Genomic DNA, 27332 nt, shown 5'->3' on the forward strand with positions numbered 1-27332 from the left:
ATTACTTTCATAACAATGGCTATATCAGCTCTAAATGACAAAATTGAGTGCATATTAAACCCTTTTCCTAAAAAACAATTACTCTACCAATCTATTTATAGCATATTTAACTTGTATAATTGTATATATAATATAATATAAGGCCAATTTACATTATTTTAGTACTAAGATTACTTCAATCTATTCTTCCAAAGTAAAGAAGAAGAAAACAATTAATCCACCAATTTATTAATAGCATATTTAATTAATAACTGTATACAATATAATATAAGGTCAATTTACATTATTTTAGTACTAATTATATGTAACCTTAATAATATACTGCTTCCAGTCAGGGGCATTTATAGTATTTTTAATTTTTCAAGCTTGAAAAAGAATTGTACTTAGATTGTTTTTTCAATTGTACCTTCTTTTGCGTGAACATTTTATACATGTGGGCTATGCATAGGAAACTTACACCAATATACCATATTAAAAATTATTTTATTTATAGCAATAATAATAACTTTTTTTACTTAATTATTTTAAATATATTTTTATAATACAATTTTAATACATAGTATAAAAAATAATTAATTATTCACATATAATACAATTTTTTTATTAATGGATAATATATTTATAACATTTTTTTAATACATTTATAATACAATATGTTAATTTCTTACTAAACAAACATAATATATTTTAAAAAATAATTATAATACATATATTGCATACATAATTCACTTTTAGTACATCTTGAAAAATATCACTAAGATCGACATTATTTATGAAAAGATATCAATCCAAGTCATTTTTCGTATCATACATTATTTGATAATGACATAAAAAGTACTATAAATTACGATAACTTAACAACTTAAATATCTTTTTAAATAACACTAACAAAAAGTTTATTCGACTCTCCAAATTTTATCTATATCACATAAATAAAAATAAATATAACATATCCAGATATCCTTATCTAGCTAGTGTTTGTCATAAATTTTCAAATATTCTTGACAAATATTATTTGAATAAAATTTTTGAGTAAAATACTATAAATCACAATAATTGATAGTATAAAATATTTAAAAACCACGTAAGCATCTGATTGACTCTGCATTTCATTGTATCATATAGATTGAGTTTAAAAACCACATAAAGCATTTGACTCTGCATTTCATTGTTTCATATAATGTGAGATTGAGAGAGTAACATATATTATTTGAAATGACATAAAAAATATATAATTGAAAATTTAAAATATCTTTTACAATATGATTAAATTCTCAAAATAAAAAATAACATATAACGAACATATATTGAATCCGTACTAGTAAACATATATTGAGTCCGTACCAATAATGTCTAGTGTTTGCATAGGTGTCAAAGATGAGAGCTAGTGCCATTCACTTTCTCTGAGTGTTATTCATAGGGCCACAATTTGGTCGTCTCCTTTTGTCCATGCCCCATGATTGCTTGACATATATTTTTCATTTTATTTAACAAATGAAAGAAAAATATTATATATAAAGTCAGATAATTTCAACAATTGAAAATAGCTAATATAAGATTTTAATAGTTTAATTGACTTTCAAATACTTTGCCGATGAGGGTTCAATTTTCACCTTATAATCACCTTCTCGTTTAAAAAAAAAGGAAAAGAAAAACTAAAAAAAGAAAAACCTATTCTAAATAGCATTTCAAACAAAAAAAAATTATTTAGACGAATCGAAAAGATTTATTTTTACGCCCATGGCAACCCACAATTTTTGTCGGGAAACTTACATAAATATACAATATTAAGAAAATATTTATCATTTTATAGTAATAATAAAATTTTTTCACTTAATCACTTTTAATACATATGTAATGCAACTTTAATTCATATTAAACAAAACAGTTCATTAAACACATATAATACAAGTTTAATACATATATACTGCATACATAATTCACTTTTAGTACGGATTATAAATTTATCTTAGTATTATTATTTGTTGCTATAAATGATAATAAATAAAAAAATATCATTAAAATTAATAATTATTTATCAAAATATATTCATTGAAGTAATTTTTCCAATCTTTATCACTATCTCTATTTTCGAGATAACCACTTTATAATAATATTTAGGGATAATGCACAAGTACCCTGAACCTATGCCCGAAATTCCAGACACACTTATACTATACTAAGGTCCTATTACCCCTGAACTTATTTTACAAGTAATTTTCTACCTTTTTTTAGCCTACGTGGCACTAGTTTGAAAAAAAAGTCAACCATCTTTGGGCCCACAAGATAGTGCCACGTAGGTCGAAAAAGGGGTATAAGTGTGTCTCATTTCGGACATAGATTGAGGGGGTACTTGAACATTATCCCTAATATTTACTATAACTCAAAACCCACATAAAAATTATAAATCGCACTATATATGCGTCATACAACAAGTTAAGAACTACCTACCTAGAAAAGTGGAAAGTAGAAAAATTGTCCATTTCAGTGACTATCTTCTAAATCATGTGCTATAATATTGGCCGGCCCCAACCGCCCACGTTTTGTTTTTAAACGTTGGTCTTCATCAAACCACAATTAAATAAGATCAGCAGTGATGGCATGCAGGCACAAGCTCATGTTAGGGACGTTCACGGCTTACTATATATATATATATGTTTAGATAATGAAATTCGTGTCAAGAAAAATAATAATTAAGTAATGATTATTTTATTATTTTAAGTGTGAGTGTCACAATCTCTGATTACTTTAAATTCGCCCTCTGAATTTGCCTATAATTTAAGGGATCTTGATCTTGATCGTGAGAATTAAATAACGTTTGTACCACATATTTTCTCTAGCTTCTTGTTTAGAATTTTCTGTCTCCTTTCTGAATTATGTAGACCTTATTTATAGTTATAAAATAAAAAAGTTGTGATTGGAACAGAATTTCTTTTAGGTAATCAGATTTAAATGACATAACATATGACTTTATGAAGTGAGCTTGTCATTTTTGACACGTGTCATGATTCCATTGGTTTCTCATTTGACTTGGCATGCACATTATTTGCAAACGTCGCGCAAAGATGGACCTCTAGAATGAGATGAAATCAAACTTAACAAATTGGGCGTATCCCAAATCAATTAATTTAGATTTTTATAAAATCCATATTTATTGAACTTAAATATTTAACTCAATTATATCAATTCACAATTTATTTAGACTAATATATTTATGAAATTAATATAATCATTTTATAAATTTATATTTAATAAATTTTAAATGACTACAATATAATACTGTTATAAATATTTTAATTCGATAATTTTAATTTTTAATTTTTTAAAATACTTTATCATTATCATATTATATTAGCCCGGTATGACTCAAATACTTTGAAAGATTTCTTTTAATTTTGTGCGGTATGATAGATTGATGAATGATTTATTCCACTTTTGATTTACATAAAGTGAAAAATCATGTTTCCAAAAATAATGGATTCTTTTTTTTAAAGAAAAATGCTTATCCTACTGACTTTTTTTTTTCATCCTCTGGTAACGTACATTTTATTCTTTCACTTTTCATTTTTTCTTTCTTTAATCATAGTGGCAAAGTATAAACAAAAAAGTATACCATTCAAGATGAACAACCAATTTTAGTTTTCAACCCAAACAATTTATTTCGAGGTAACTTGCAAATTAAAACATAAGTTTTTTTTTTTGGTTGAATTTGAGGGTTTTTTTTTTGAAATTTAGTACTAGCAGTGCTTCTATTAAGGAGTTTTTGCTATATTTAATAGGGTTTATATTTGACTAGATTTAACAAAATATCCTTCGATCTTTAATCATATTTTTTACAAGTTAAAGTTATGTCACGAATTGATATATATAAACACACAATTATATGTGAGGAATCTATAAATAGTTACGGTTTAAAATATATTATGAAAATTCTACAAGAATAATTCTAAATATAAGGATAATATTTTCTTGAATTGTTAAATAGTTAAGCATAGTTCGCTAGTAAATTTATTTCTTATCGTCAAGTTTTAGATAAATATGCTCTTGTAGTTTACTATCAATAACAACTAAATAATATATCTGGTGGCAATTAAGTATTTCTATAACTTTAAAATTTTGAATCGATCATCGTAAATAAATATGCACTTGTAATTTACTATCAATAACAGCTAAATAATATATCTAGTGGCAATTAAATATTTCTATAACTTTAAAATTTTGAATCAGTCATCGTAAATATCATTCTAAATAAGAAAATCAAAGTTGAGCAAATTTTAATTTTGATACGAGCAAATTTTAATTTTGATACGATAATTTAATATTTATCAAAATAAACCAATTCTAATCTAACAGTTTTTTTTTCTTTTACTAAAATTTCTAACTATGAATTATAGATGACGCAACAAGTGACGTAGTCTAGTTTGTAAACAAAAAATCATTAATTTAGGATAATATTGTAAATTGAGTAAGATCCAATTATTTTGTGCTACTGCTGTGGTGAGTTGCAATCAGCAAATACAGAGACTTTTGCCTTTTTGCAAATTGGCATCACTTCCTTGGATTTTGTACTGTTTGGTTTTCCCACTGATGGTTCGATATTTACGTTGATATTTGATTGGATTTGGAATTTTGGATTGAAACGTCTCGTATTAGAGATAAAATATTTTTTAATTAAGGCGATTTTGTAATTAATAAGGTTTAAAGTCGAGACCTTTTACTTAAGGATAGAGTAATATTTATCACTTTATTACAATCTGTGTTGATCATGAAATTAGAATTGTTACACCATGTTTGGATGGTAAATTATTATCGCGTTATTGTATTGCATTGTATTGTTAGTTTAAACATAATATTTATTTCGATTGTTATTTAAATTCTATTGTGTTGCTTTTTAAGTCCATCGTTAGGTAACGATAGAAAAAAATACTCATTTCTGAATTTGTGTGATTGCATCATTACCTTAATGTTTTTTTTTTGTCTTTACTTTTCATTTAATAATTATATGTTATCATCTGCCTCATTTTTTCATAATAGTTCTATCTCATACCTTAAAAATTCTTTAGGTTTATCATTCATGACGTTATTGATGTATTCATCAAAATAATACATTACAATACAACACAATATAATACAATATGATATGTTATGAAACAATATATAATAACCGTTCAAACAAGATGTTTATATGAGTACTATAATTATGCATGTGTACCGTAAAAGTGTGGGTCTAGTGATCAATGAAGCGAAGTAGATAGGATTTTCTAATATTTTTTATTGATGAAAGATACCAAATATTTCATTAAATTAGTATTGTTTTGAAATTCCAGAGCTGCACTTATTCGAAGAGTACCGTTTATTGAAAAATATTTTATATATATATATATATATAATTTTAACGATTGTTCAAATTTATTATCCATATGTTAACTCTAATTTTTTCTAGACGGATATGAGACTTGATAAATTGTTTCTTTTCTATATAAAAAATGAATGTTGATTTTATAATATATTGTTCTTTGAAAGTATAATGTACAAAAAGTTATGTAATTACTTGAATTTATTTTTGCTTTTAATTTTCAAATATTTCTGAAAAAAATTATGTATACCTTATAGTAACTTCTCTTATTTCGATATTATAAAAATTAAGTATTTTTTTATCGTAATATATTTTTTTCAAGTAAATATATTTTTCAATCACGGCCATCAATAAGTTTGACTAGTAAATTGGAATTTATAAATACTTAAAAGAAATGTTGTTGCAAGGAAAATATAGAACTTGATGGTACGTTTTTCCTAACCAGAAAAGATAAAATAAGCTAACCACATGCTATTATTATATGCAGAAAAAATAATAAACATATATATTAAGAATACTAATTTTAAACCTAAATTAAAATATTAGGCCACCTGCATCTCAATTAATTCCATTTTAGTGATTCCTCTACTATTTGCTATGTATGCTTTATTTCTATATTTTAATTTTTTTTTAAAAAAAATCTTTTGAATTGCATTAATTATGTCGAGGAATCTTTTCAAAACATTTTATCTACCTTATTCGTAAGATCACAATAATATCTGTCATTAAATACTCTGTGTCTTTTTAAATCACGCACGTGTTTGTAACAAATTTTAATTTTAATGTGACATAGCGAATACAATTTTATTGATCTCTTAATTCTACTCTCTTGAAATTTTAAGATTTATTCATGATTTTAAGATTTATTCATGTTTGAGGGTTGTTAGTGGCGTATTTTTAAAATTAGGATAATTTAGATTTGACTTCACTCTATGAATAATTCATTAATTTGTAGAGTATTCGATCTCTAAAATTTTTGAGATGATATTTAAGAGAATTTATATAAGCATAAACTAGGGTTTAGGGTTGAGTAGCCCCCAAGAATTCTAATTTGAAATGAACACAATTTGTAGAGTCCAACTCGAATTTAACCGTATCTTGTAGAGTCCCATCAAATTTCAATATCTACATACATCTTAATAATTATCATGATTAAAAACTTACGAATAAAAATAACACCATAACATATCTTATAAAATATACAAGTAAAATGTACTAAATATCACTATTTTATAAAAATAAAATAAAAACTATTTTAAAAAACTTCCAATTTAAATATAACAAGATCGAAATAAAAAATCTTAAAAATATTTGAACTCTGTATATTTAATCATATGTGATCAATCTCTATCACAGAAATATATATGTGGATCTAAAATTAATGTGAGCTATGCCGCTCAACCACTTACGTACGTAAAATATATACCATCTTGACTTGTCGAGCAACATAATACATCTATGATAAATTTGTAGTCAGTCAAATAAATTATTAAGATTTTAGATTTCCTTCGCATTTCCTTTTTTCCACTTTATTTAAAATTATTTATTTATTGATTCGTCAAAGAAATAGGGCGTTCTTTATATTTAAAAAGATAATTTTATTTTGTTTTTTCATTGTATTCTATGATAAAAAGGTTTCGTAGTTACATAAATGTTAAGATAATTTTAAACTTACAAATTTCAAAAGTGTTATTATTACATATATAATTTGGATTTTAAAAGAAATTGTTATCTATATGATTTGACATATATGGATATTTCATTATAACCAACAGTAATTCTGAAGCTGGAAAATAAGTTAAAATCCTTATATAATTGGACAAATATGTAAAAACTCATAATTACATATTACAAAGGACTGTGTTTGATATAAAGTAAACTTTTTTAAAGAAGATTATAAAATATTATAAAAATATTTATTATAGTAAAATAGATTTTTTTTATAGAAAATAATATTTTAAACATTTTTATCGTAACAAGGTTATATAATTTAACTTTTGAAAAATTTAACATCAAGTTACATTATTAATATGACTGTTTTTTTTGCTATCAAAAACTTTGAAAATTCTATATAATGCAATGTAGAATAGTTTATATAGATTAGTAATAATATCTTTTAGGAAAATATTTTATTTTATAATAGACTTTTGTTATTGTTATCGATATTTTTTGAAATCGTGCTAAATATTATATCATGGGAGGTGTTTCTTAATTCAAATATATTGGTTAGAATGTAATTAATATTAATTAAATAAGAAAACAACTTTTAGTTATGATATAGTTAAATTAAAATAGAAATCTTATTTTTGAGTATGGTGTTAAAAGTGCGAATCTATTCATTCATCTTTATATATTATGAAGTTTTATTGAATTCATAACTTTTATCACAAAATATACTAAAATTACAATAAAAGTAATTAAAGTCAATAACAATAAAATTTTAGAATCCTAATTTGATCTGAACACAGAACCTAATGAAAAGGCATATGAATGTTATACGGCTCTATAAACGATAAAGGTCAAGAAAACTTTGTTAAAGAGAGAGACGTGAGCACTGACGCTAGCAACACAATTGTAAAACATCACATATTGTATATATTTAAAGACTTTAACATCATCACCTCTACTGTCAACTCCATTAGGTACTTAATCTTTCTTAAATCATAATAAATGCCTTTATTTGGATCTCACACCATGTCAGATTGTGTTTCTCAGACTATAATATCATATAATATATAGTATAGTATATACAGAAAACCGCTCCCTGTTCTCTTGGAACCGTTCAAGTTTCCAGTTTTAACTTTTTTTTTTGTCTTCTTTCATCTTTGTAAAACTGGTTCATCTTTATTTGTGAATTTGATCACTTTTATGTTGTAATAAAGGTACATTCAGTTCCTTTTTCACCTTTTTGGCTACTCTTTTTAATTATTGATTCTAAAGTTGTGGCTTATAATAAATCTTGATTATATATATATATTTTTTGAAATATTTTACAAATTAAAGTTTGAATCTTTGGTATTATAATTTTATTTCCAGGGCTTAAGAGATTGGTAGAAGGAGATGGAGGACATTTGGGCTGTATTTTGTGGAAAACCGTGCAGTTTTGATTGGTTATCCATGACACAACCATCATCCTGTATTAATCATGCATTCATAATTTGTTCTGATGTTGCACTTTTGTTGTTATTGATATTTACAATATCATTAAAATACACCAGTGTTCCTAGCTTTTCTAGGTTCTCACGTTTGCAGTTGACTTGTGCTATTTTTAATGGTTTCTTGGGGATACTGTATGTGTCCATGTTCATTTGGATGTTTGAAGAACAATTCAAGAATACGCATAGTGCATTACCACTTCATAGGTGGTTAGTGACCTTGTTTCATGGAGTTACATGGTTATCAGTAAGTTTAACTGTAAGTCTTAGGGGAAAACATATTTCAAGAACCCCTTTAAGGCTTCTATCAATTCTTGTTTTTGTCTTTGCTGGAATTTATGCTGGTATGTCACTTGTTGCGGTTGTTCTTGATAAAGAGGTAACGATAAAGATAGGTTTAGATGTTTTGTGCTTTGTAGGAGCATGTTTAGTGTTATTGTGCACCTATAAGGGGCTGCAGCATGATGAGGAGATAGATGAAAATGGTCTTTATGCTCCGTTAGATGGTGGTGTCAATGGAATTAGTAAAAGCACTGATTCTGTTGGCTTAGTCACTCCTTTTGCTAAGGCTGGGTTTCTTAATGTAATGTCGTTTTGGTGGATGAATCCACTGATGAAGAAGGGGAAACAGAAAACACTTGAGGATGAAGACATACCTGAATTGCGTGAGGCTGATCGTGCTGAATCATGTTATTTAATGTTTTTGGAGCTACTGAACAAACAGAAACAAGTTGATCCCTCTTCCCAACCTTCCATTTTGAAGGCAATTGTGTTGTGCCACCGGAAGGAGCTAATTGTGTCAGGACTCTTTGCGCTACTGAAAGTAACTACTCTGTCTGCTGGTCCTCTGCTACTTAATGCATTCATTAAGGTTGCTGAAGGAGATACTGCTTTTAAAAATGAAGGGTTTTTATTGGTTATTCTGCTTTTTATATCAAAGAACTTGGAATCCTTGTCACAAAGGCAATGGTATTTCAGGTGCAGACTTATCGGTCTGAAAGTAAGGTCTTTACTTACAGCAGCCATTTATAAGAAGCAAATAAGATTATCCAATGCTGCTAAGCTGATGCATTCTAGTGGTGAGATCATGAACTATGTAACTGTGGATGCATATCGAATTGGAGAGTTTCCTTTTTGGTTGCATCAGATGTGGACAACGAGTGTCCAGCTCAGCTTTGCACTTATCATTCTCTTTCGTGCAGTTGGACTCGCAACTATTGCATCCTTGGTAGTGATTGTATTCACTGTGCTGTGCAATACTCCGCTTGCAAAGTTGCAACATAGGTTCCAGTCCAAGCTAATGGTTGCACAAGATGATCGGCTGAAAGCTATCTCAGAGGCTCTTGTTAATATGAAAGTACTGAAACTATATGCATGGGAAACTCATTTTAAGAGTGTCATTCAGAATTTGAGGAAAGTAGAAGAGAAATGGTTATCAGCTGTTCAGTTGCGGAAGGCATATAATAGCTTCCTTTTCTGGTCATCACCTGTTTTGGTCTCTGCTGCAACATTTGGGGCTTGTTATTTTCTAGGTGTTCCACTATACGCAAGTAACGTTTTCACTTTTGTAGCAACTTTACGTCTGGTTCAGGATCCAATAAGAACCATTCCTGACGTTATTGGTGTGGTGATTCAAGCCAAGGTTTCCTTTGAAAGGATTGTCAAGTTCCTTGAGGCCCCCGAGCTGGAAAATGCAAATGTTAGGCAGAACCACAACTTTGGATGTACAGATCATGCCATACTTTTGAAATCAGCTAATCTCTCATGGGAAGAGAATCCACCTCGACCTACTCTTAGAAACATTAGTTTGGAGGTTAGACCCGGTGAGAAGATTGCTATATGTGGGGAGGTGGGCTCAGGAAAGTCAACTCTTCTGGCAGCAATTCTTGGAGAGGTTCCAAGTATCGAAGGAACTGTAAGTTGTATTCATTACTTACTGTTTTCTTTGCTACATAGGAAATGACAAGTAGGTTTTTCAAGTTTTTATCATAGGCGCATTCATAATTTTACTTCACTATATGCATAGGTGTGGAAATACATCCATATTCCTAACTGAGTACAGATTCTGTGTTCTGCAGGTTAAAGTTTTTGGAACAGTTGCCTATGTCTCTCAGTCAGCATGGATTCAGACGGGGTCAATACGAGAAAATATTTTGTTTGGTTCTCCACATGATGGCCAGAGATACCAGCAAACTTTGGAAAAATGTTCACTACTAAAAGACCTTGAGTTGCTACCATATGGTGATCTCACTGAAATAGGTGAAAGAGGAGTTAATCTTAGTGGTGGTCAAAAGCAGCGCATTCAACTTGCTCGGGCACTCTATCAGAATGCTGATATATATCTGTTGGATGATCCGTTCAGTGCTGTAGATGCCCATACTGCTAGTAGCCTATTTAATGTGAGAAATGTTATTCATATTATTGTTTTTCATGTCATTTCTTATTGTTTGCTAGCTCAAATCTGAAATGATCTTCTGCAGGAATACGTCATGGAAGCTCTCTCAGGGAAGACTGTCTTACTTGTGACCCACCAAGTTGATTTTCTTCCTGCTTTTGATATGGTTCTGGTTAGTTTTTCTTGACAAACTCTGTTGCCAATATGATTTCTTATCGATCTTTTATTTTTCAAAGAAGAAAAAGGAAGTAAACTCTTGAACTCTTGACATATTTTCTGTAAATGTTGCATAATTCTTTGAAGCTGAATGGTTGGCCTTACATGTGTCTACTTTTATTCACAGTTAATGTCAGATGGAGAAATTTTAAATGCAGCTCCTTATCATCAGTTATTGGCCTCAAGCAAAGAATTCCATGACTTGGTTGATGCACACAAAGAGACTGCTGGTTCAGAGAGGGTTGCAGAGGTTAATTCTTCATCAAGGCGGGAATCAAATACAAGAGAAATTCGTAAGACTGATACTAGCAAAACTTCTGTAGCCCCTGGAGGTGATCAGTTGATTAAGCAAGAGGAGAGAGAAGTCGGAGACACTGGATTTACGCCTTATGTTCAATATCTAAATCAGAACAAAGGATACTTGTTCTTTTCCATTGCTATTCTCTCGCACGTAACATTTGTGATTGGTCAGATAACCCAGAACTCCTGGATGGCTGCAAATGTTGATAACCCCCACGTTAGCACTCTGAGACTGATTACAGTTTACTTGGTAATTGGAGTTGTTTCAACGCTGTTTTTGCTCTCTAGATCCCTATCAACGGTTTTCTTAGGTTTGCAATCATCAAAGTCCTTGTTCTCAGAGCTATTAAATTCTCTTTTTCGTGCTCCTATGTCATTTTATGACTCTACACCTTTGGGGAGGATAATAAGCCGGGTAAGTATCTCAAACATGAACCTCTAAAAACAAGAAATCATAGTGATATTATGGACCTAACCATTTTTGCTACCCCAAACATGTGGATGCAGGTCTCATCAGATTTGAGTATAGTTGATCTTGATATTCCATTTAACTTGGTTTTCACTTTTGGAGCTACCACAAACTTCTATTCAAATCTTATGGTGCTAGCTGTTGTGACTTGGCAAGTTCTGGCTATCTCCATCCCAATGGTTTATCTAGCCATTCGGTTGCAGGTTAGAGTTGGCTATTTTATTTTGCAGCACTAGTTTCTTATGTGACAGCAGTAACTGATAAACGGGACTTCAAAAACTTTTTCTCTTACCCTTGCCAGAAATACTACTATGCATCAGCCAAAGAGTTGATGCGGATAAATGGTACCACCAAATCATTTGTGGCTAACCATCTTGCTGAATCTATTGCTGGAGCTGTCACTATAAGGGCATTCAAAGAGGAAGATAGATTTTTTGCAAAGACTTTTGAGCTTATTGATATAAATGCCAGTCCTTTCTTCCACAATTTTGCAGCAAACGAGTGGTTGATTCAACGACTGGAAACTATCAGTGCAACTGTTCTCGCATCTTCGGCACTCTGCATGGTTTTGCTTCCTCCTGGAACTTTCAGTCCAGGTATGCCATCAACCAATATTTCTATTGAGACTAGATGATTGTTTCTTAAATTTTCGCCTAAATGTGTATTATACTTTTGCAGGATTTATTGGGATGGCTTTGTCCTATGGTCTTTCCTTAAACATGTCTCTTGTTTTTTCCATTCAAAACCAGTGCACACTCGCAAATTACATAATTTCTGTAGAAAGGCTTAACCAGTATATGCACATCCCAAGTGAAGCTCCTGTGATTGTTAAAGAGAACCGTCCACCAGTTAATTGGCCAACAAGGGGTAAAGTTGAAATTCAAGATTTGCAGGTAAACTTGGTCTCACCACCCTAATTTTCTTGTATTCGCAACGTTCATCGTACTGATCAGTGTTTATCCAAAAACAGATCAGATATAGGGAAGATTCCCCGCTTGTTCTTAGGGGGATCAGTTGTACATTTGAAGGAGGCCATAAAATTGGTGTTGTTGGCCGGACTGGCAGTGGCAAGACTACACTCATTGGTGCATTATTTCGATTAGTGGAGCCAACAAGTGGAAGGATTTTGGTAGATGGAGTTGACATTTCTAAAATTGGTCTTCATGATTTAAGGTCCCGTTTTGGGATTATACCTCAAGATCCTACACTCTTCAATGGTACAGTAAGATACAACTTGGATCCCTTATGTCAACATACTGATAAGGATATATGGGAGGTACTTGGAAAGTGTCAGCTAAAAGAGCCAGTTGAGGAAAAAGAGAAGGGGCTTGACTCATTGGGTAAGTTTTTCTAAGAACGCGTCTGATTGTTTTATCCAGTTGGTGTTCTGTTAACGATGTTAGTGTCATTTCAGTTGTGGAAGATGGATCTAACTGGAGCATGGGACAACGGCAATTGTTCTGCTTGGGACGTGCTCTTTTGAGGAAAGCTAAGATTTTGGTGCTTGACGAAGCAACTGCTTCAATTGACAATGCTACTGATATGATATTGCAGAAAACTATCAGGACAGAATTTGCTAACAGTACTGTTATTACAGTAGCTCATAGGATACCCACAGTAATGGATTGTACAATGGTTCTGGCCATTAGTGATGGTAAGAGCTGTTTATTCAGTTTTAAACGTGCATATATTAAGAGTTTTGTTTTAACTGTAATGACTTCAACTTTGGTTGTGAATACTGCAGGGAAACTAGTTGAGTATGATGAACCAATGAAACTGATGAAGCAAGAAAATTCACTATTTGGGCAGCTTGTAAAGGAGTATTGGTCTCACTATGACTCAGCTGAATCTCATTGAAGCTAACTGTGGATTTGCAACATCTTTTTTGGCCTAACACACATTGCCCTGTGTAACTGCAACTGCTTTGGATGCCTAAACAAGGCAACCATTAGGGCAGAGCTGAGCGCGATATTGACTGTTAAAGAACTAGAGTTAGCTTGTGTGAACTGTACCTTATGTGTCGGTCTGCTTGACTTTGTACCATTTTTCATTGGATGTATGCTTACAGATGTATATCTTCCAACAGTATAAATTAAGTTCTTACTCAAACCACACTTGTGGTTATATTGTCAACTGATAAGCTGTAGCATTTCTCCATCGCCATTAAGGATGAAACAAGCAAACTCCATAGTCCAGAGTTGCAGTTTAACAAATAATGAAAGAAGTAAATTCATCGCGATGGAACTAGCAATAATAGGTGATGAGATAGTTTCAAGTTCTGTGCTGTAAAGGCTCTTTCTCCTCAACTGGAGACAAATCCAACATCTTGGATTACAACCTGATCTGTACTACACCCAATATAGATTCAGTTATTTGTCAACAAATTTAAATGAGTGCCAAAAATGGAAGATTGAACAAGATTCTGCATATGATTGTCTAAACATGGTGGTAGAACTTCAGGGCAGCATCAGAAAACATATGTGCTGCATTACATCAACGACAATGGAAGATCTCAAAGAATTTCCCAAAAGAAAATGTTCTTTGGTTTTCTGTGACCATGCTGTTCACCGCAGACACAAGCAGGATCACTGCCTGACTTCTCTGGATATTCCTACAGGATTTAGTGGCCAGCTACCCAAGTAATAACAAACTATAACAAGAAGAAAAGAACCACAGAATTCTGATAATATGAATAGTTTTCTAACAATAGTATGAAAACTAGTCTAAAACCCGTTCTTATCAATTTTTATACTGAACGAAAAACAGCAATAGAAATGGATGAGCATCAATCAGCCAGGTAATTTATGAAAGTAAACAATGTTTCCCATAAATCAATATGAAACATAAACTTGATCCAACCCACAATATATCCCTACATAACCCCTTCCTAAAAAGAATTTGGATCCCACTGTATGTGTATCTATATGAGTTTTTGGGAAACTTAACTCATTAGAGTTGCTTGGAATTGAGATGGAACAGTGTTATGGCTACCTAACGTACACGCATAAAAGGTTTGTCCTTATGGACCTCCAAGTATGGCATTTTCAATATCTTCCCTGCTCAGTGCATAGCTAAATCTTCTATCTACATCTTTTTCAAGATTTCCAGGTCCTCTCTTCAGATACCTGCATTTCAAGAAACATTAGCTTGTATTAGATCAAAGTTCAAACTGGCAGTGCAATATTATTTGAATATTGCAATTAAATTACCACTACAGAGCAATCACAAATTATTTATCAAAGAGCTTAGTATGACTGTGATCTAGTAATTATTGATTGTAGTATGACATTGTCAGGAGAACTAGAAGTAATACAATTCTTCAAAATTTCTCGAGAACTATGGTCTGCATCAAAAGAGAGCTTTCCCTCTCTAAAGGATGAAACATTTTGAAGGCCCAAATTCTTCTACAGGTAAACACATACATCCAATAATATCTATAATTACCCATGATCCATGCATTTTCAAGCCCCGACAAAGGGTTTCCTAATAACCATTGCTTTCTCAAGCCTTGACAACGCTAGTCATTAAGCTGCTAACTTATTCAGTTTTACTTTTAAAAAAGAAAACACATGGACTTCTGGTGGCTTCTTTTGCATCATACCCACAATGGAAAATATAATATCATTAAGTGCTAAGAAGTTTTCAGTAAATTGAACAAATCCTACAATAAAACCAATAGGAAAAAGCAAGATATAATAATTCAAAAGATATGTCTACTATACTTTAAGCAGGTTTTTCATATCAAGCATGATCATGTATCAAAATTTCGCTATGCATCAATTTGAATGCTGATGATTTTAATAAATAAATTGCTTAGAAGGAGAATTAGAATCCAAACCTACAAAATAAAAAAGATATCAAAGTACAAAATTAAGAGAATAGTGTGCAAATTGTTCCATTGAACCTTGAGACCTCAATTTCAGAACTTGTGAATCAAGTACCAATTTGGGTATAATGCAAGTCTTTCTTTTCTAATAATTGTGGAGTCTAGGCTTAGCTTGCACGCACCTCAATTAATTCCAAGGATACCTGTTACCTCCCACCAATACAAATACCGGGTAACTCTTGGCTTGGTACATGGGAAGAAATCACCTAGTGTTTTTGCCATTGGTAGAATGTGAACCCGTCACCTCAAGGTTCTCAACCCACTTAATTGACTACTAGGTCGCTGTTAGAAGTTTAACTTACTTAAAGGTAGAGACACTGGAAAATAGACCCAAAACCTAAAAATCAGACTTCACGATTCTGTTCATCAGCCACCAAAGAGATATACACCAGACAATTTTTTTTTTCATGTAATAAGATATCCACCAGACATGACTTAAGGCTGCAATCATGATGTTTCCTTTCTAAGTTACAATCACACTTTTAATCAATATAGCATCAAAATAATATATTAATTCCTATTACCAGAAGAAAGGCACAACACACAACAATAGATACAAATTAAAACTTAAATTTATGTTTCTAAACCCAGAAACATAGACAATAACCAATCAACCTCTCTAAACTGCTCTGTCATTTTCTTCGATAACAGTGGTGTACGTTTAGGTTGTGCACCTCCACAATTTAATGGGTAGCTGCCATCATCCATCAGCTCAGGTACCGAGTAAGTTAGTGGGCATAAATATTTACTTGGAACTGAACCCTAGTCTCCCATGGTTTTCACCCACTCTGTTGGTTGTTACTCCACACCTTTGGGTGCCAAACTTCTTATCATGAACATCATGAAAACACAAAATCAAGAAAAAGGGGCATGGAACATGCTAACTACATAGGATCTTAACTTCACAAAGCTAAACATTGTTACAATAAGAACTCCGTATATGATTGTTATAGCCAGTAAAAGAACTCCCCACCTACTTGGTCCAACAAAGTTATGAAAACTTAATGTTACTGCCAAATGTAACCTTATTCTCTGTAAATTATCCTTTTAACTACAAAAATGCAATTCAAACAGTATAACCCGTGTACAGATTTTTCTTGACACTAATCAATCAAACAAACGCTTCTTGGTTAAACCAAATCTATGCAGGCTTAACCACTTCGATCTCCAATTATAATCATATAAACTGACCCCATCGGATAAGACCCAAAACCTATCAATAAGTGGTGCCTTTTCAAGTTAACCTCACTCCTGAATTTCACCATAATCTATTTCTTGTCACAGTAGTCCAAAAATCATAAAACATCAGTATCAATTACTGAATTAACTAAACCTTAATGAACCTCCATTAGCATTCATCTCCAATTCAGGGCAGAGCTAGGGAACCAGAAGGGGTTCATCCGAACTACACAGGGTTACAATTATTTTGCATGTATATATAATAGATATTGAACAGTTAGCTGCTTGGTACGTTTACTTTTTTATATTTTGAATTCCCAGTGAAAATTGGGTTCTGCCACTACTCACATTATACCCATCTCATTCCACAACACACACAGGCATACCGGTGCATTAAAGTCTGGCTATGCACCGGTTACCCCGCATACCCGTGAACAAGCACATGCGAAGAGCAGCTAAATATAACCAAACAGACATACTAAAAACATGATCTTTATCGCTCATGAAAATGGGAGTAGCGAAAAATTAAAGACTAACCTTATATGAAGTTCAGTGATATCCAGTGACAATTGAGCCTGCCAATCTGGGTTTTCGACAAACCAAAGAGCTCTATCATCTCTACTCTGATAAAACCCCAAACTCCTCAACCAGGCTTCTATACAGGGCAAACTATGAGAGTACAAAGGCTTTGTCTTATCGGGTAGTTTCTGAAGCCATTCATCCATCGTCTGAGAAACTTCTGCTTCTTCGGAAGAATTGGTACATGCCACCGGTTTCCTTGACGAAGAAGTAAGAGGCTTGGGGCATGAACGGAATTTGGGTAAAAGTAAAGGAGTTGGAAGAAAGAATCTTGAAATAGTAGAAGGTGGCGGAGAAGCTATACAGTATAATGATCTAAAAAATGTGGCCGAAATCGTCGACATTTGTATTCTGGTGTTCCAGTGCTCTGCTTCGGATTTGGTGTTTTCCTTTCAGAGCCCCCAACAACGATCCCGAAGAAGAAGATAGGATATCAACGACGTCGTATATTTGCTTTTCACCCTGAGCTTGACCATCTAATATTTTATAAGTAACATTTCGATACAAAAAAACAATTAAGAACTTGCCTAACAAAATTCCAATGGCTCTTTAATACTGACATCTCGAGTTCGAAACTCTTCCTTATAATTTTTGTGTGATTTTTATTATTTTGAATTAATAGTAATTCGATTTTAATAATATTATAAAATAAGTTAATTCTTCATTTAAATTATTTTATTTTATTATTCTAAATTTTACTATTTAGCTTGAAAAAAATTTATTTTTGAAATTTAAAATAATTTCGTATCAAATTAAAGAAGAAGAAACAACAAATTGAATATATTTAATCAAAATTTTAATCGAAAAATGCTAAAAGTTATTTCTTGTTAATATAAATATAATTTTATGAAAATCAAACTAACAAAAAATAATATGAACGAATCTTTTTTCAAATAACCAATTCAATAAGTAAGCCAAGCTCGAATGACATAAATAAATTTGATTATAGAGTACATTTATATTCTTTTTCCTTTAATCACTTTAATAATTTAAGTGCACATTAAATAAATAAATTCGACTTTAAGCTATTCAATCATTATCCATATCCAATTTTAACGGATAGAATTACTCATAAGAAGAGATGGCGTGGCCGTCGTATCACATGCCTATCAGCACCCATCACGTGCTTAAGATTCTTCCGGTTCATTTTAGCAATCATCTTTTTCTTTTTCATTTTGAAATCAAAATATTTCCCGCTGTTTCCGTTTCCCGCCACAAACAGTCTCTACCAAATTCCGAAACTTCACTCAATCACTTACCGCGCATGTTGCAATACCTCTCTATGCAATCAAAGATCCGTCAGCGCATGTTGGATTACTCTCTCTGCTATCAAAGATCCGGCGGAGAGGCACCGGCGGTGGAGTCAGAACAACTTTCCGGCATGTATTAAAAATTCACCAGATAATTAGAACTGTCGCAACCAGTCATACGCACACACGGCGCAGGTTAGTGCTCTGCTCGTATCTGCAAGCTATGGCGGAAACTATAGACTACTCGAGAACTCAAAGGATTGTGCTCCTCATAGATCTAAATCCACTTCTCATTCTTACAAACCCTACACACTACCTCAACTCCATACTCGCTACCTCCACGCGCCTCCTCAATTTCCCATCTCTCTGCAACTCGCTTTTTGCTTTTAATTTTTTCTTTTCTTCGCTTTCCCCTCTCCGCTCCTCCTCCGCAATACACAGCCTCATTCCGAACCTCTCTTCCGGTTTCAACCACCAGTCTCAAACCCTAGAATCAATTACCGAAACCCTAAGTTCCTTTGCGCTGCCAGTTGAATTGGAAGTGAATTGTTCTAAGGCTTGTCACACTGCATGTTATTTGCTTCAGCTAGTACATGATTACGTTTGGGAGTCTGAAATGGAGAGTACTCCAGGTAAGATGACTGGTGAGATTCCAAAGGCATCTCAGAATTTGATTGTTTTATTTTCGCCTATTTCCAGATCGATGATTGATCTAGCTCAGTATGTACATGTGGATGTGAATTCTGAGATTTTAAAGGATTTTGAAGGTTTTAATTTCAAATTCAGTGAGATTTTTGGTACTGTGAGGAGTGCTTTTGATAATAGAAATATTCATTTTAGTTGGATCGACGTGAGAGATGAAAATAATGATGGAAAGGTTGAATTTGTTGATAAAGGTGAATGGTCATCCATGTTGGAGAATGGAATTAGACATTTTGGTTGGGGGATTAGTTCAACTGATTCCATTGTTTTAGGTTCTGCTCTGATTCCCTTTGGCTTGATATATCCTGAAATTGGGATGTCTTTTGATTTTCTGAAAAGCAATGCATTTGACAGAGGTTCTGCACAGCTCAATCTTGAGATCCTTGATGTCAATGGAAAGCCTTTGGAATGCAAGTTATGTGATCTTGAATTGCTCAATATCACAACATTGCCTAAGCTTAGATCTGAAGATATTCTGAATACACTAGGACTTGGAGACAAGCAAAATGAAGGGTGTGATCGAGAAGAAACATTTTGGTCTTGTCTTGGTAAAAGCTCGTTTAATATGCATCTCAAGGCTGTACAGAAGTGCAATGTAGGAGAAAGGATTGAAGGATGCTCATCTAGTTATGTTCTAGTGCAGCAGTCTGCCAGATGCAAAAATAACTATCGTAATGATACTTGTGTTGATGGAGTCCTTGATGTACTATCTGGAGTAAAGGGTCAGCATTCCCAAGGAAATTCTACAGTCCTGTGGCAAATTCTTCTCAGTTTCTTATATGAAGAAAGCTATTGGGTTTCAGTAACTGTATCAAATAGCAATGGAAGTACAATCACAGGTGTTCTCAGGCCTTTGACAGCACAATTGGCTCTTCTTTCAAGAATAGAAGGTGGTCATAATTACGGCTCAATTTTAAAGCAGATGAATGACATGACCTGTGGCAGTTCTAATGAAATCAATGTCTCACTAGGGAATGGAAAAAGAAAAAAGGACAAGAAGTGTTCAACAAAGAATCTGACTTGGAGTTCATTCCTCAAGGAAGCATTTGAGTGTAATGATTTTGAGCTGGTAGATATTTGTTTTGCCAGAAAAATTGAGAAATCAAAGAAGCTGAAGTTCTTGAAGTGCTGGATGAAACAAATCAAGAAGTCCAGCACCTGCTTGCTAAAGGCTGCAGATTCACATAAAAGACAGACGCAACAGCCATTCTCTACACAGTTTCCCTCAGATTCAAACCTCATGCTGGAGGGAGATGCACATCTTGTATGCTCAGAAACTGCAGAAGCCTTCTTCAGTAATCTACCAAAGAAAATCCAGCATGGTCTACAATCTGGAAGAGACTTGCAAACTTTAGCAGCACGACTATTGAAGTCATCGATACGCGCATTATCCCAAAAGTATGAGATAGATGATAATGTAGGAGGTGAATCCCAAATTCCAAAAACAAATGATTCATGTTGCAAGACTATCCTACCTGAACTTATGAAGATCCTACTAAGAAAGCCCAAAGAAATGAAAGAGAAGCTGAAGCACGATGATCCCTCTGAAGTATCCGATTTCAGTCCAACCTCAGAAAATACTGTTCGAGAGTATCCTTCCTTTAGTTTCATCCTGCTTTTGTTTATAAATTATTACAAATTGAATTCAGCTTTATGAAGTAAATGAATTGATGTTGTACTTAAAGTGCATTTATCCTTAACTTTCACAAGATTTGAAATGCAGATATTGCTTCGGATGGAAATCCTTGGATCAACCTTTTCTGAGAGTATTAAAGAGTCCTCCAAGCAGAAGCTGGTTAAAGAGATCTGTTCCTTTCTAGAGATTATTCAATATCTTGTTGAAGGAGGGATTCATGGTGATCTTAGCCTATATGATTACGTTGAACGTACTATTCGATTAAGGTTAATGTTTTGCTTGAAACTAAAGAGCTCATTCTTGCCCTATACCTGTGATAATCTGATTCATGCCTTACAACAAGTTTTAAATCCCTTTTTTTTTTTTTTGTTGATAAAGATAGTATTCAGCATGACAAATAGGTCTTCTGTCTTCCAATCCTTCTATTTCACCAACAACAATTATTTTGTTTCCATGTTTTATCCGTCCTACTTCACTATATATTGCTGCCTCTAGCGTATCCTCCTTGCACAAGTTTCCTCATCTTCTTTCCTTGTCAAGATACACTAATTATATTCTTACTGACATAGACAAGAATAGGATAATTATCTAAGATTAGACCTACCATATCTCTATAGACCATCAAGGATTATTTGGATTTCATCATCATAGAATCCACTTCATTAGTTTTCTGTTTCATGACATTTTTCTTCTTTTAAAACTTTGGTTCTTAAAGAAACTTCATGCACCGGCTTAGGGATTTTTGACATGTATGGTTTTGAGGCCATATAATTGTCATTTTTCTACTAGATAATCATTTCATTTACTATAAAACTAAGTTCTGTTATGTTGAATTTCTCAGAGAACTCCATTACCTTCACTACTTCTGTTAATGAATTACAAGCATAGAGGTTTCAATCTCTGTGTCATCAAAGTTGAAAGCAATCACTCTGTTATTTTAAGTAGAATTAGCTCTGGTTTGCTCCTCATAGATGAGAAAATTCATGCTCTACCATAGCATAGTACTGTTATCTGGGACCTAATCTGGAAATCCAACATGATTCAGGTACCATAACATTATCGAAGATGTTGTCAATAGAATTTACGCAGAAATGGATCTACTTCCATTTGGTGTTGAAGATGAAAAGCAGGCTCTTCTGTTCAATAGTGAGGACAGTAATCAGTCCTGGAGGGAGAAGCAAGAGAGGTATGAAACGGCTGAAGTCAACAACATGCGATTATCAGTCTCAGCAGAGGATGAGTTGTGCCAACCACCAGAAAACATCGATGGGAGCTCCCAAGCTATAACAGGAGAGGAACATGCCCGCAAGTTAAGTGAAGCTCGTGATCGGAGAGAGAAGGCTCGACGATTTGGATCATTCACAAGGATGCCAGACCTGCAAAGAGTTTGGGCCCCAAAGCAGCTTAAGTCTGTTAAAATAAAGTGTGAAGATCAGAAGGAACTGAAAAGAAAAGAGCGGAAAAAAGGTAGACACAGCGTGGTGTATGAAACACCAATGAGTGGAAAGAAATGGTCATCCTCTCAAAGTGATGAAAAGCTAGAACGGAGTTCTACTTCTGTTTCCAAGGCTCTCTTTCAGGATTGGTGATGACAAGTTGCACCATACTCACTGAAAGAATACTGTTGTAGCAATTGAAGCATGCTATCTCTAATTAGAATGAAGAGCAAAGCATGCTATTTCACTTTAATGAGTTACTTCTTAGATCAAGTACAAAATGATGTATGTGAAGAGAATATGGCTTTCCGAAGATGTCATCAACGTTTAATAAATACTGCATTTTTAAAATTAATAAACTAAAAAAATAATTGTTAGTTGAAAACATTAAAAACTTAACGTAAATTATTAATTTCATCCTCAAATTATTAACAATCTTAAAAATACTCTTCTATTTGATTTACTAAACTTAGAGCCTGTACATTGTTGTTGGGAGCCTATAAACATTTGTTTTGAGAAAAAAAGGTACTTTTTTTGGTAAATTAGGTGTTTGGCAAATCTGTAAAACTGTTTTAAATGAAAGCAGAATCAATTTTTCTGTTGTTGTGAAGAAATTTAAAAAATTTGTTTTGTAAACAATTTTTTCAAGACTAAATTAAAATTTTTATTTTTATCTTATTAATTAATTAACATATCTCAGAAATTTGATTAAGTTTCATTTGATAATTTTTATTTTTATTTAATAAATTATATATATTATTTATGTTTATGTATTATTATTTTATTTATTATTTTGCAGAATTAGAAAAAAAATAAAAAGGTAACAACGATGTTTTTGTAAGATTAGAACAAAAAAGAAAAAAAAAATAATTAAAGATTTCACCCTTCGAAAAAGGTATCATATTGATTAAAAATTTGAATATCAACATTTCAATTTATTGTAATAGATGTTTAAACTAGTTTTTCTTTGTAAAATATTTTTATATTAAAAATACATTAATATTTGCCTTAATTGTAATTTTTGACTCTCGAACGTACTTTTAAAAAAGATTAGCAAAATAGAATTTGCTTATAAAAATCATTTTCAAACGAATTAGCCAAACATTTCAGTCTCGCTTCCGTATCTTGTCGGCCAAAGACGTCACTTTTACCTTTTCTCAAACCTCAGTTCCAAGAAATCATATCTTCCCCCTTTTTCGCAAATAGGAAGTAACTTTATTCTTAACCTTGTCTTGATTGACTAAAAGCCTGTTTGGAAGGGCTTAAAAGGTGGCCAAACTGACTTAAAAGTTAGTTTTTAACTTATTAGAGTGTTTGACAAATATCAAAGTTATTTATTTTAAATAAAAAATGACTTATTTTAAGTCAAAAGCTAAAAGCTATGTAAGTTTAAAGTTAAAATTCATTTTATGTTGACTAAGTATATTACATTTTTGCCCTTAATTCTTTTATTATTATTATATTATCACTTTTATTATTATTGTTATTTTTATTATTATTATTTATTATTTTATTAATAATAATAATAATAATAATTATTATTATTATAATTATAATTATAATTATTATTATTATTATTACTTTTATTTTTATTTTTATTTTTATTATTTTTATTATTATAAGAATCTAAAAAAAAGATTACTTAAGTGGAAAAACTAAAATAAGACACCCGTGAAATTTTTACCTCCATCATATTGAGTGAAAAACAAAAAGATTATAAGATTGTATTCTATTGTTTTTTCAATAAAAAGGGAAAGGCAGCAATTAAAGAGCATAAAAACGTTTAAAAAATAAAAGAGCGGCTGAAAAAACAGATGCAGATTTTTTTGGTAAAAAGAAGTAGTAATGTGGGTTTTCTTTAATATTTTATTTTAATATAGCAGTTAAATAAGGCATCATGATGATGTTTATATATTAAATTATATTTAATTTAAATAAATTTAAAGAATGATTAAGGAAAGTTGAGAAAATATAGTAATCCTAACTCAATTAGAATTTATTATTTGATATGATTTTCCTAGTTTATATTGGAATAGGTTATTTGTTTTTTTTTTAGTGTATGCTTATAAGTAGAGTTCTCCTTCAACGTATTTTCATGTGCAGCTTCTTTAGAGATTTCTTCAATATAATCATAATTAACTGAGATTCGATTCCATTCTATTCAATGGCTTCAAAGCTTCCTAGAGCTACACAGGTGAAGAACAAAACCCCAGCCCCAATCCAAATCACGGCTGAGCAGATCCTCCGGGAAGCTAGAGAACGTCAAGAGGCAGAAATCAGACCGCCCAAACAGAAAATCACTGACCAAACTGAATTAGCTGATTACCGCCTTCGCAGGCGAAAGGAATTTGAATCCTTAATCAGCCGTGTAGGCTGGAACAAGAGTGTGTGGGTGAAATATGCTGAATGGGAAGAATCACACAAGGACTTGAAGCGTGCTCGTTCTATCTGGGAACGTGCGCTTGGAATTGATGCACTTAGCCGTGACCATACCATCTGGTTGAAGTATGTCCATATGGAGATGAAGAATAAGTTTGTTAATCATGCTCGTAATCTATGGGATCGAGCTGTTATCCGTTTGCCTAGGGTTGATCAGTTGTGGTACAAGTATATTCATATGGAAGAGATGCTCGGCAATGTAGCTGGTGCAAGAGGTATTTTTGAGAGGTGGATGGAGTGGATGCCGGACCAGCAAGGGTGGTTCTCTTACATTAAGTTTGAGTTGAGGTATAATGAAATAGAGAGGGCAAGAGAAATTTTCGAGAGATTCGTGCAGTGTCATCCCAAAGTTAGTGCTTGGATTAGGTTTGCAAAATTTGAGATGAAGAATGGGGAGATTGGGAGGGCAAGGAATTGTTATGAGAGGGCTGTGGATAAGTTTGCAGATGACGATGAGGAAGCTGAACAGTTGTTTGTGGCATTTGCAGAGTTCGAGGACAAGTGTAGGGAGACGGACAGGGCAAGGTGCATATATAAATTTGCACTTGATCACATACCAAAAGGGCGAGCTGAGGATTTGTACAGCAAGTTTCTGGCATTTGAAAAGCAGTATGGTGATAGGGAAGGTATTGAGGATGCTATAGTTGGAAAAAGGAGGTTTCAATATGAGGATCAAGTGAAGAAGAATCCACGTAACCGGTGAGGGCTCTCAGCCACATGGATAGTTCAATGTGCTCATCGGCGCCTGACCCTGAGATGTGGATCATCCAAGGCACTATGATACGTGGTTTGATTATATTCGTCTAGAAGAGAGCGTTGGAAATAAAGAGAGGATTAGAGAGGTTTATGAGAGAGCCATTGCTAATGTTCCTCCTGCTGAAGAGAAGCGGTATTGGCAGCGATACATTTACTTATGGATTAATTATGCATTATATGAAGAGCTTGATGCACAAGACATGGAAAGGACCAGACATGTCTACAGAGAGTGTCTTAAGCTGATTCCGCATCACAAGTTCTCATTTGCAAAGATTTGGTTGTTGGCTGCCCAGTTTGAGATTCGTCAGTTAAGACTCAAGGAGGCGCGGCTATTACTTGGAGAAGCAATTGGAAGGGCTCCTAAAGACAAGATATTTAAGAAGTACATTGAGATAGAGCTGCATTTTGGGAACATAGACCGTTGCAGAAATCTTTATGAGAAGTACTTAGAATGTTCACCTGAAAATTGCTATGCTTGGAGCAAATTCGCTGAGTTAGAGAAGTCCTTGTATGAAACAGAGAGAGCCAGAGCTGTTTTTGAGCTTGCAATTGACCAACCTGCACTGGATTTTCCCGAGTTACTATGGAAGGCTTACATCGACTTTGAGATCTCTGAGGGTGAACTTGAAAAAACAAGAGCACTATATGAAAGACTTCTTAACCGCACAAAACATGTAAAGGTGTGGTTAAGTTACGCTAAATTTGAGGCTTCAGCTATGAGTTCAGATATCAATCAGAAAAAGAAGTGCTTGCAACATACCAGAGATGTGTTTGAGAGGGCCGTTTCTTACCTGATAAATTCGGCACCTGAACTGAAGGAAGAAAGAGTAATACTTCTCGAAGAATGGATAGATATGGAAAACAGTTTTGGTGAGCTTGGTGATGCCATCATCGCCTTTGGGCAGCACACACGGTCGAGCGACGTCGGGCACGCCTACTAAGCCCACAGGACGCCCTCGGCGTCCGCCTGCCGTTGCCCACTCGACCCGTCGACGTCGCCGACGTGTTTTTGTAAACGCCCAACGGCGTAGCACGGACAAGCCATGCATGCCATCAAGCGCCCACGCAGCTGAAACAGAACCCTTCCTAGAAGGTGGCTGCGTAAGCTATGTACTCTACTAATAGTTGTAAATTGAAATTGTAATTTGTTACAAATTTAAATAAATTAAATTGATATTTTTTAATTTTTGTAATTTAATTTACTTTTTTAAAATTACAAATTTTATTTATTTAATATTTACAAGATACAAGTTATAAATATAACTTATAAGGTCCAGCAGCATACGAGGAGTATATAGACTATCTTTTTCCTGAGCAGATTACTAATAATATGAAACTCTTGGACTCTGCTTATAAATGGAAGAAGCAGCGAGTTGCATCCAAGGATTAGCCAGACTCTCTGTTTGCTTACCTTGTATATAGATTTTTTTACTGTCTTCTGATAGCTCCCACAACTCTAGTTTTGATGGAGGTCTAAAATTTAGTTTTGCTCAATTCGACATCACCTTTTCTTGGCAGTTTATAACGAATAATATAATTGAGGAAAGGGCAAATTTACAATTTCTAGAATAAAAGATG

At 32.8% G+C, this 27332-nt stretch overlaps 4 protein-coding genes across 5 annotated transcripts; 3 read left to right on the plus strand and 1 right to left on the minus strand.

Annotated features, from left to right (window-relative positions):
* The first annotated feature begins 7870 nt into the window (after positions 1 to 7870).
* On the plus strand, positions 7871 to 14031 carry ABCC2 (ABC transporter C family member 2). 2 transcript variants are annotated; one of them, XM_069296165.1, is made up of 11 exons: positions 7871 to 7998; positions 8393 to 10426; positions 10590 to 10910; positions 10992 to 11078; positions 11250 to 11837; positions 11930 to 12094; positions 12193 to 12487; positions 12570 to 12784; positions 12862 to 13231; positions 13306 to 13545; positions 13636 to 14031. In XM_069296165.1, the coding sequence occupies exons 2-11, from the start codon at positions 8417 to 8419 to the stop codon at positions 13746 to 13748; spliced, it is 4404 nt and encodes a 1467-aa protein (XP_069152266.1). In that variant the 5' UTR covers positions 7871 to 7998; positions 8393 to 8416; the 3' UTR covers positions 13749 to 14031. The 2 variants fall into 2 exon arrangements, with proteins under 2 accessions (XP_069152266.1, XP_004234191.1); XM_004234143.4 differs by having other exon boundaries at positions 7982 to 8238.
* Positions 14032 to 14692: 661 nt separating this feature from the next.
* Positions 14693 to 17927, minus strand: LOC101256845 (uncharacterized). Its single transcript, NM_001366416.1, has 2 exons — positions 17494 to 17927; positions 14693 to 15016 (listed from the first exon to the last, which is right to left on the minus strand). Exons 1-2 carry the CDS (start codon positions 17877 to 17879, stop codon positions 14911 to 14913), a joined length of 492 nt encoding a protein of 163 aa, NP_001353345.1. The 5' UTR covers positions 17880 to 17927; the 3' UTR covers positions 14693 to 14910.
* Positions 17928 to 18695: 768 nt separating this feature from the next.
* LOC101257240 (uncharacterized) lies at positions 18696 to 22964 on the plus strand. The gene is made up of 3 exons (XM_004234231.5): positions 18696 to 21077; positions 21198 to 21389; positions 22169 to 22964. The coding sequence occupies exons 1-3, from the start codon at positions 19009 to 19011 to the stop codon at positions 22710 to 22712; spliced, it is 2805 nt and encodes a 934-aa protein (XP_004234279.1). The 5' UTR covers positions 18696 to 19008; the 3' UTR covers positions 22713 to 22964.
* A 1422-nt stretch (positions 22965 to 24386) lies between these two features.
* On the plus strand, positions 24387 to 27144 carry LOC101257538 (uncharacterized). The gene is given in 4 exon segments (XM_010319191.4): positions 24387 to 25697; positions 25771 to 26668; positions 26671 to 26713; positions 27032 to 27144. Coding segments are annotated over 4 exon segments (2028 nt in total). The 5' UTR covers positions 24387 to 24723.
* Positions 27145 to 27332: the final 188 nt, after the last annotated feature.

This window comes from Solanum lycopersicum, chromosome 3 (assembly GCF_036512215.1).
Source record: "Solanum lycopersicum chromosome 3, SLM_r2.1".
NCBI lineage: Eukaryota > Viridiplantae > Streptophyta > Magnoliopsida > Solanales > Solanaceae > Solanum > Solanum lycopersicum.

What these genes read in the sequence shown, in the direction of transcription:
- ABCC2 (XM_069296165.1), top strand. Translation starts at nt 8,417, where the DNA reads ATGGAGGACATTTGGGCTGTATTTTGTGGAAAACCGTGCAGTTTTGAT. An exon ending in GAAGGGGCTTGACTCATTGG is followed by an intron (nt 13,232 to 13,305) that starts GTAAGTTTTTCT and finishes GTGTCATTTCAG; the next exon opens with TTGTGGAAGATGGATCTAAC. An exon ending in GGTTCTGGCCATTAGTGATG is followed by an intron (nt 13,546 to 13,635) that starts GTAAGAGCTGTT and finishes TGAATACTGCAG; the next exon opens with GGAAACTAGTTGAGTATGAT.
- LOC101256845 (NM_001366416.1), bottom strand. Translation starts at nt 17,879, where the DNA reads ATGTCGACGATTTCGGCCACATTTTTTAGATCATTATACTGTATAGCT. An exon ending in ATCACTGAACTTCATATAAG is followed by an intron (nt 15,017 to 17,493) that starts GTTAGTCTTTAA and finishes CTTGAAATGCAG; the next exon opens with GTATCTGAAGAGAGGACCTG.
- LOC101257240 (XM_004234231.5), top strand. Translation starts at nt 19,009, where the DNA reads ATGGCGGAAACTATAGACTACTCGAGAACTCAAAGGATTGTGCTCCTC. An exon ending in TCAGAAAATACTGTTCGAGA is followed by an intron (nt 21,078 to 21,197) that starts GTATCCTTCCTT and finishes AACTTTCACAAG; the next exon opens with ATTTGAAATGCAGATATTGC. An exon ending in GAACGTACTATTCGATTAAG is followed by an intron (nt 21,390 to 22,168) that starts GTTAATGTTTTG and finishes AACATGATTCAG; the next exon opens with GTACCATAACATTATCGAAG.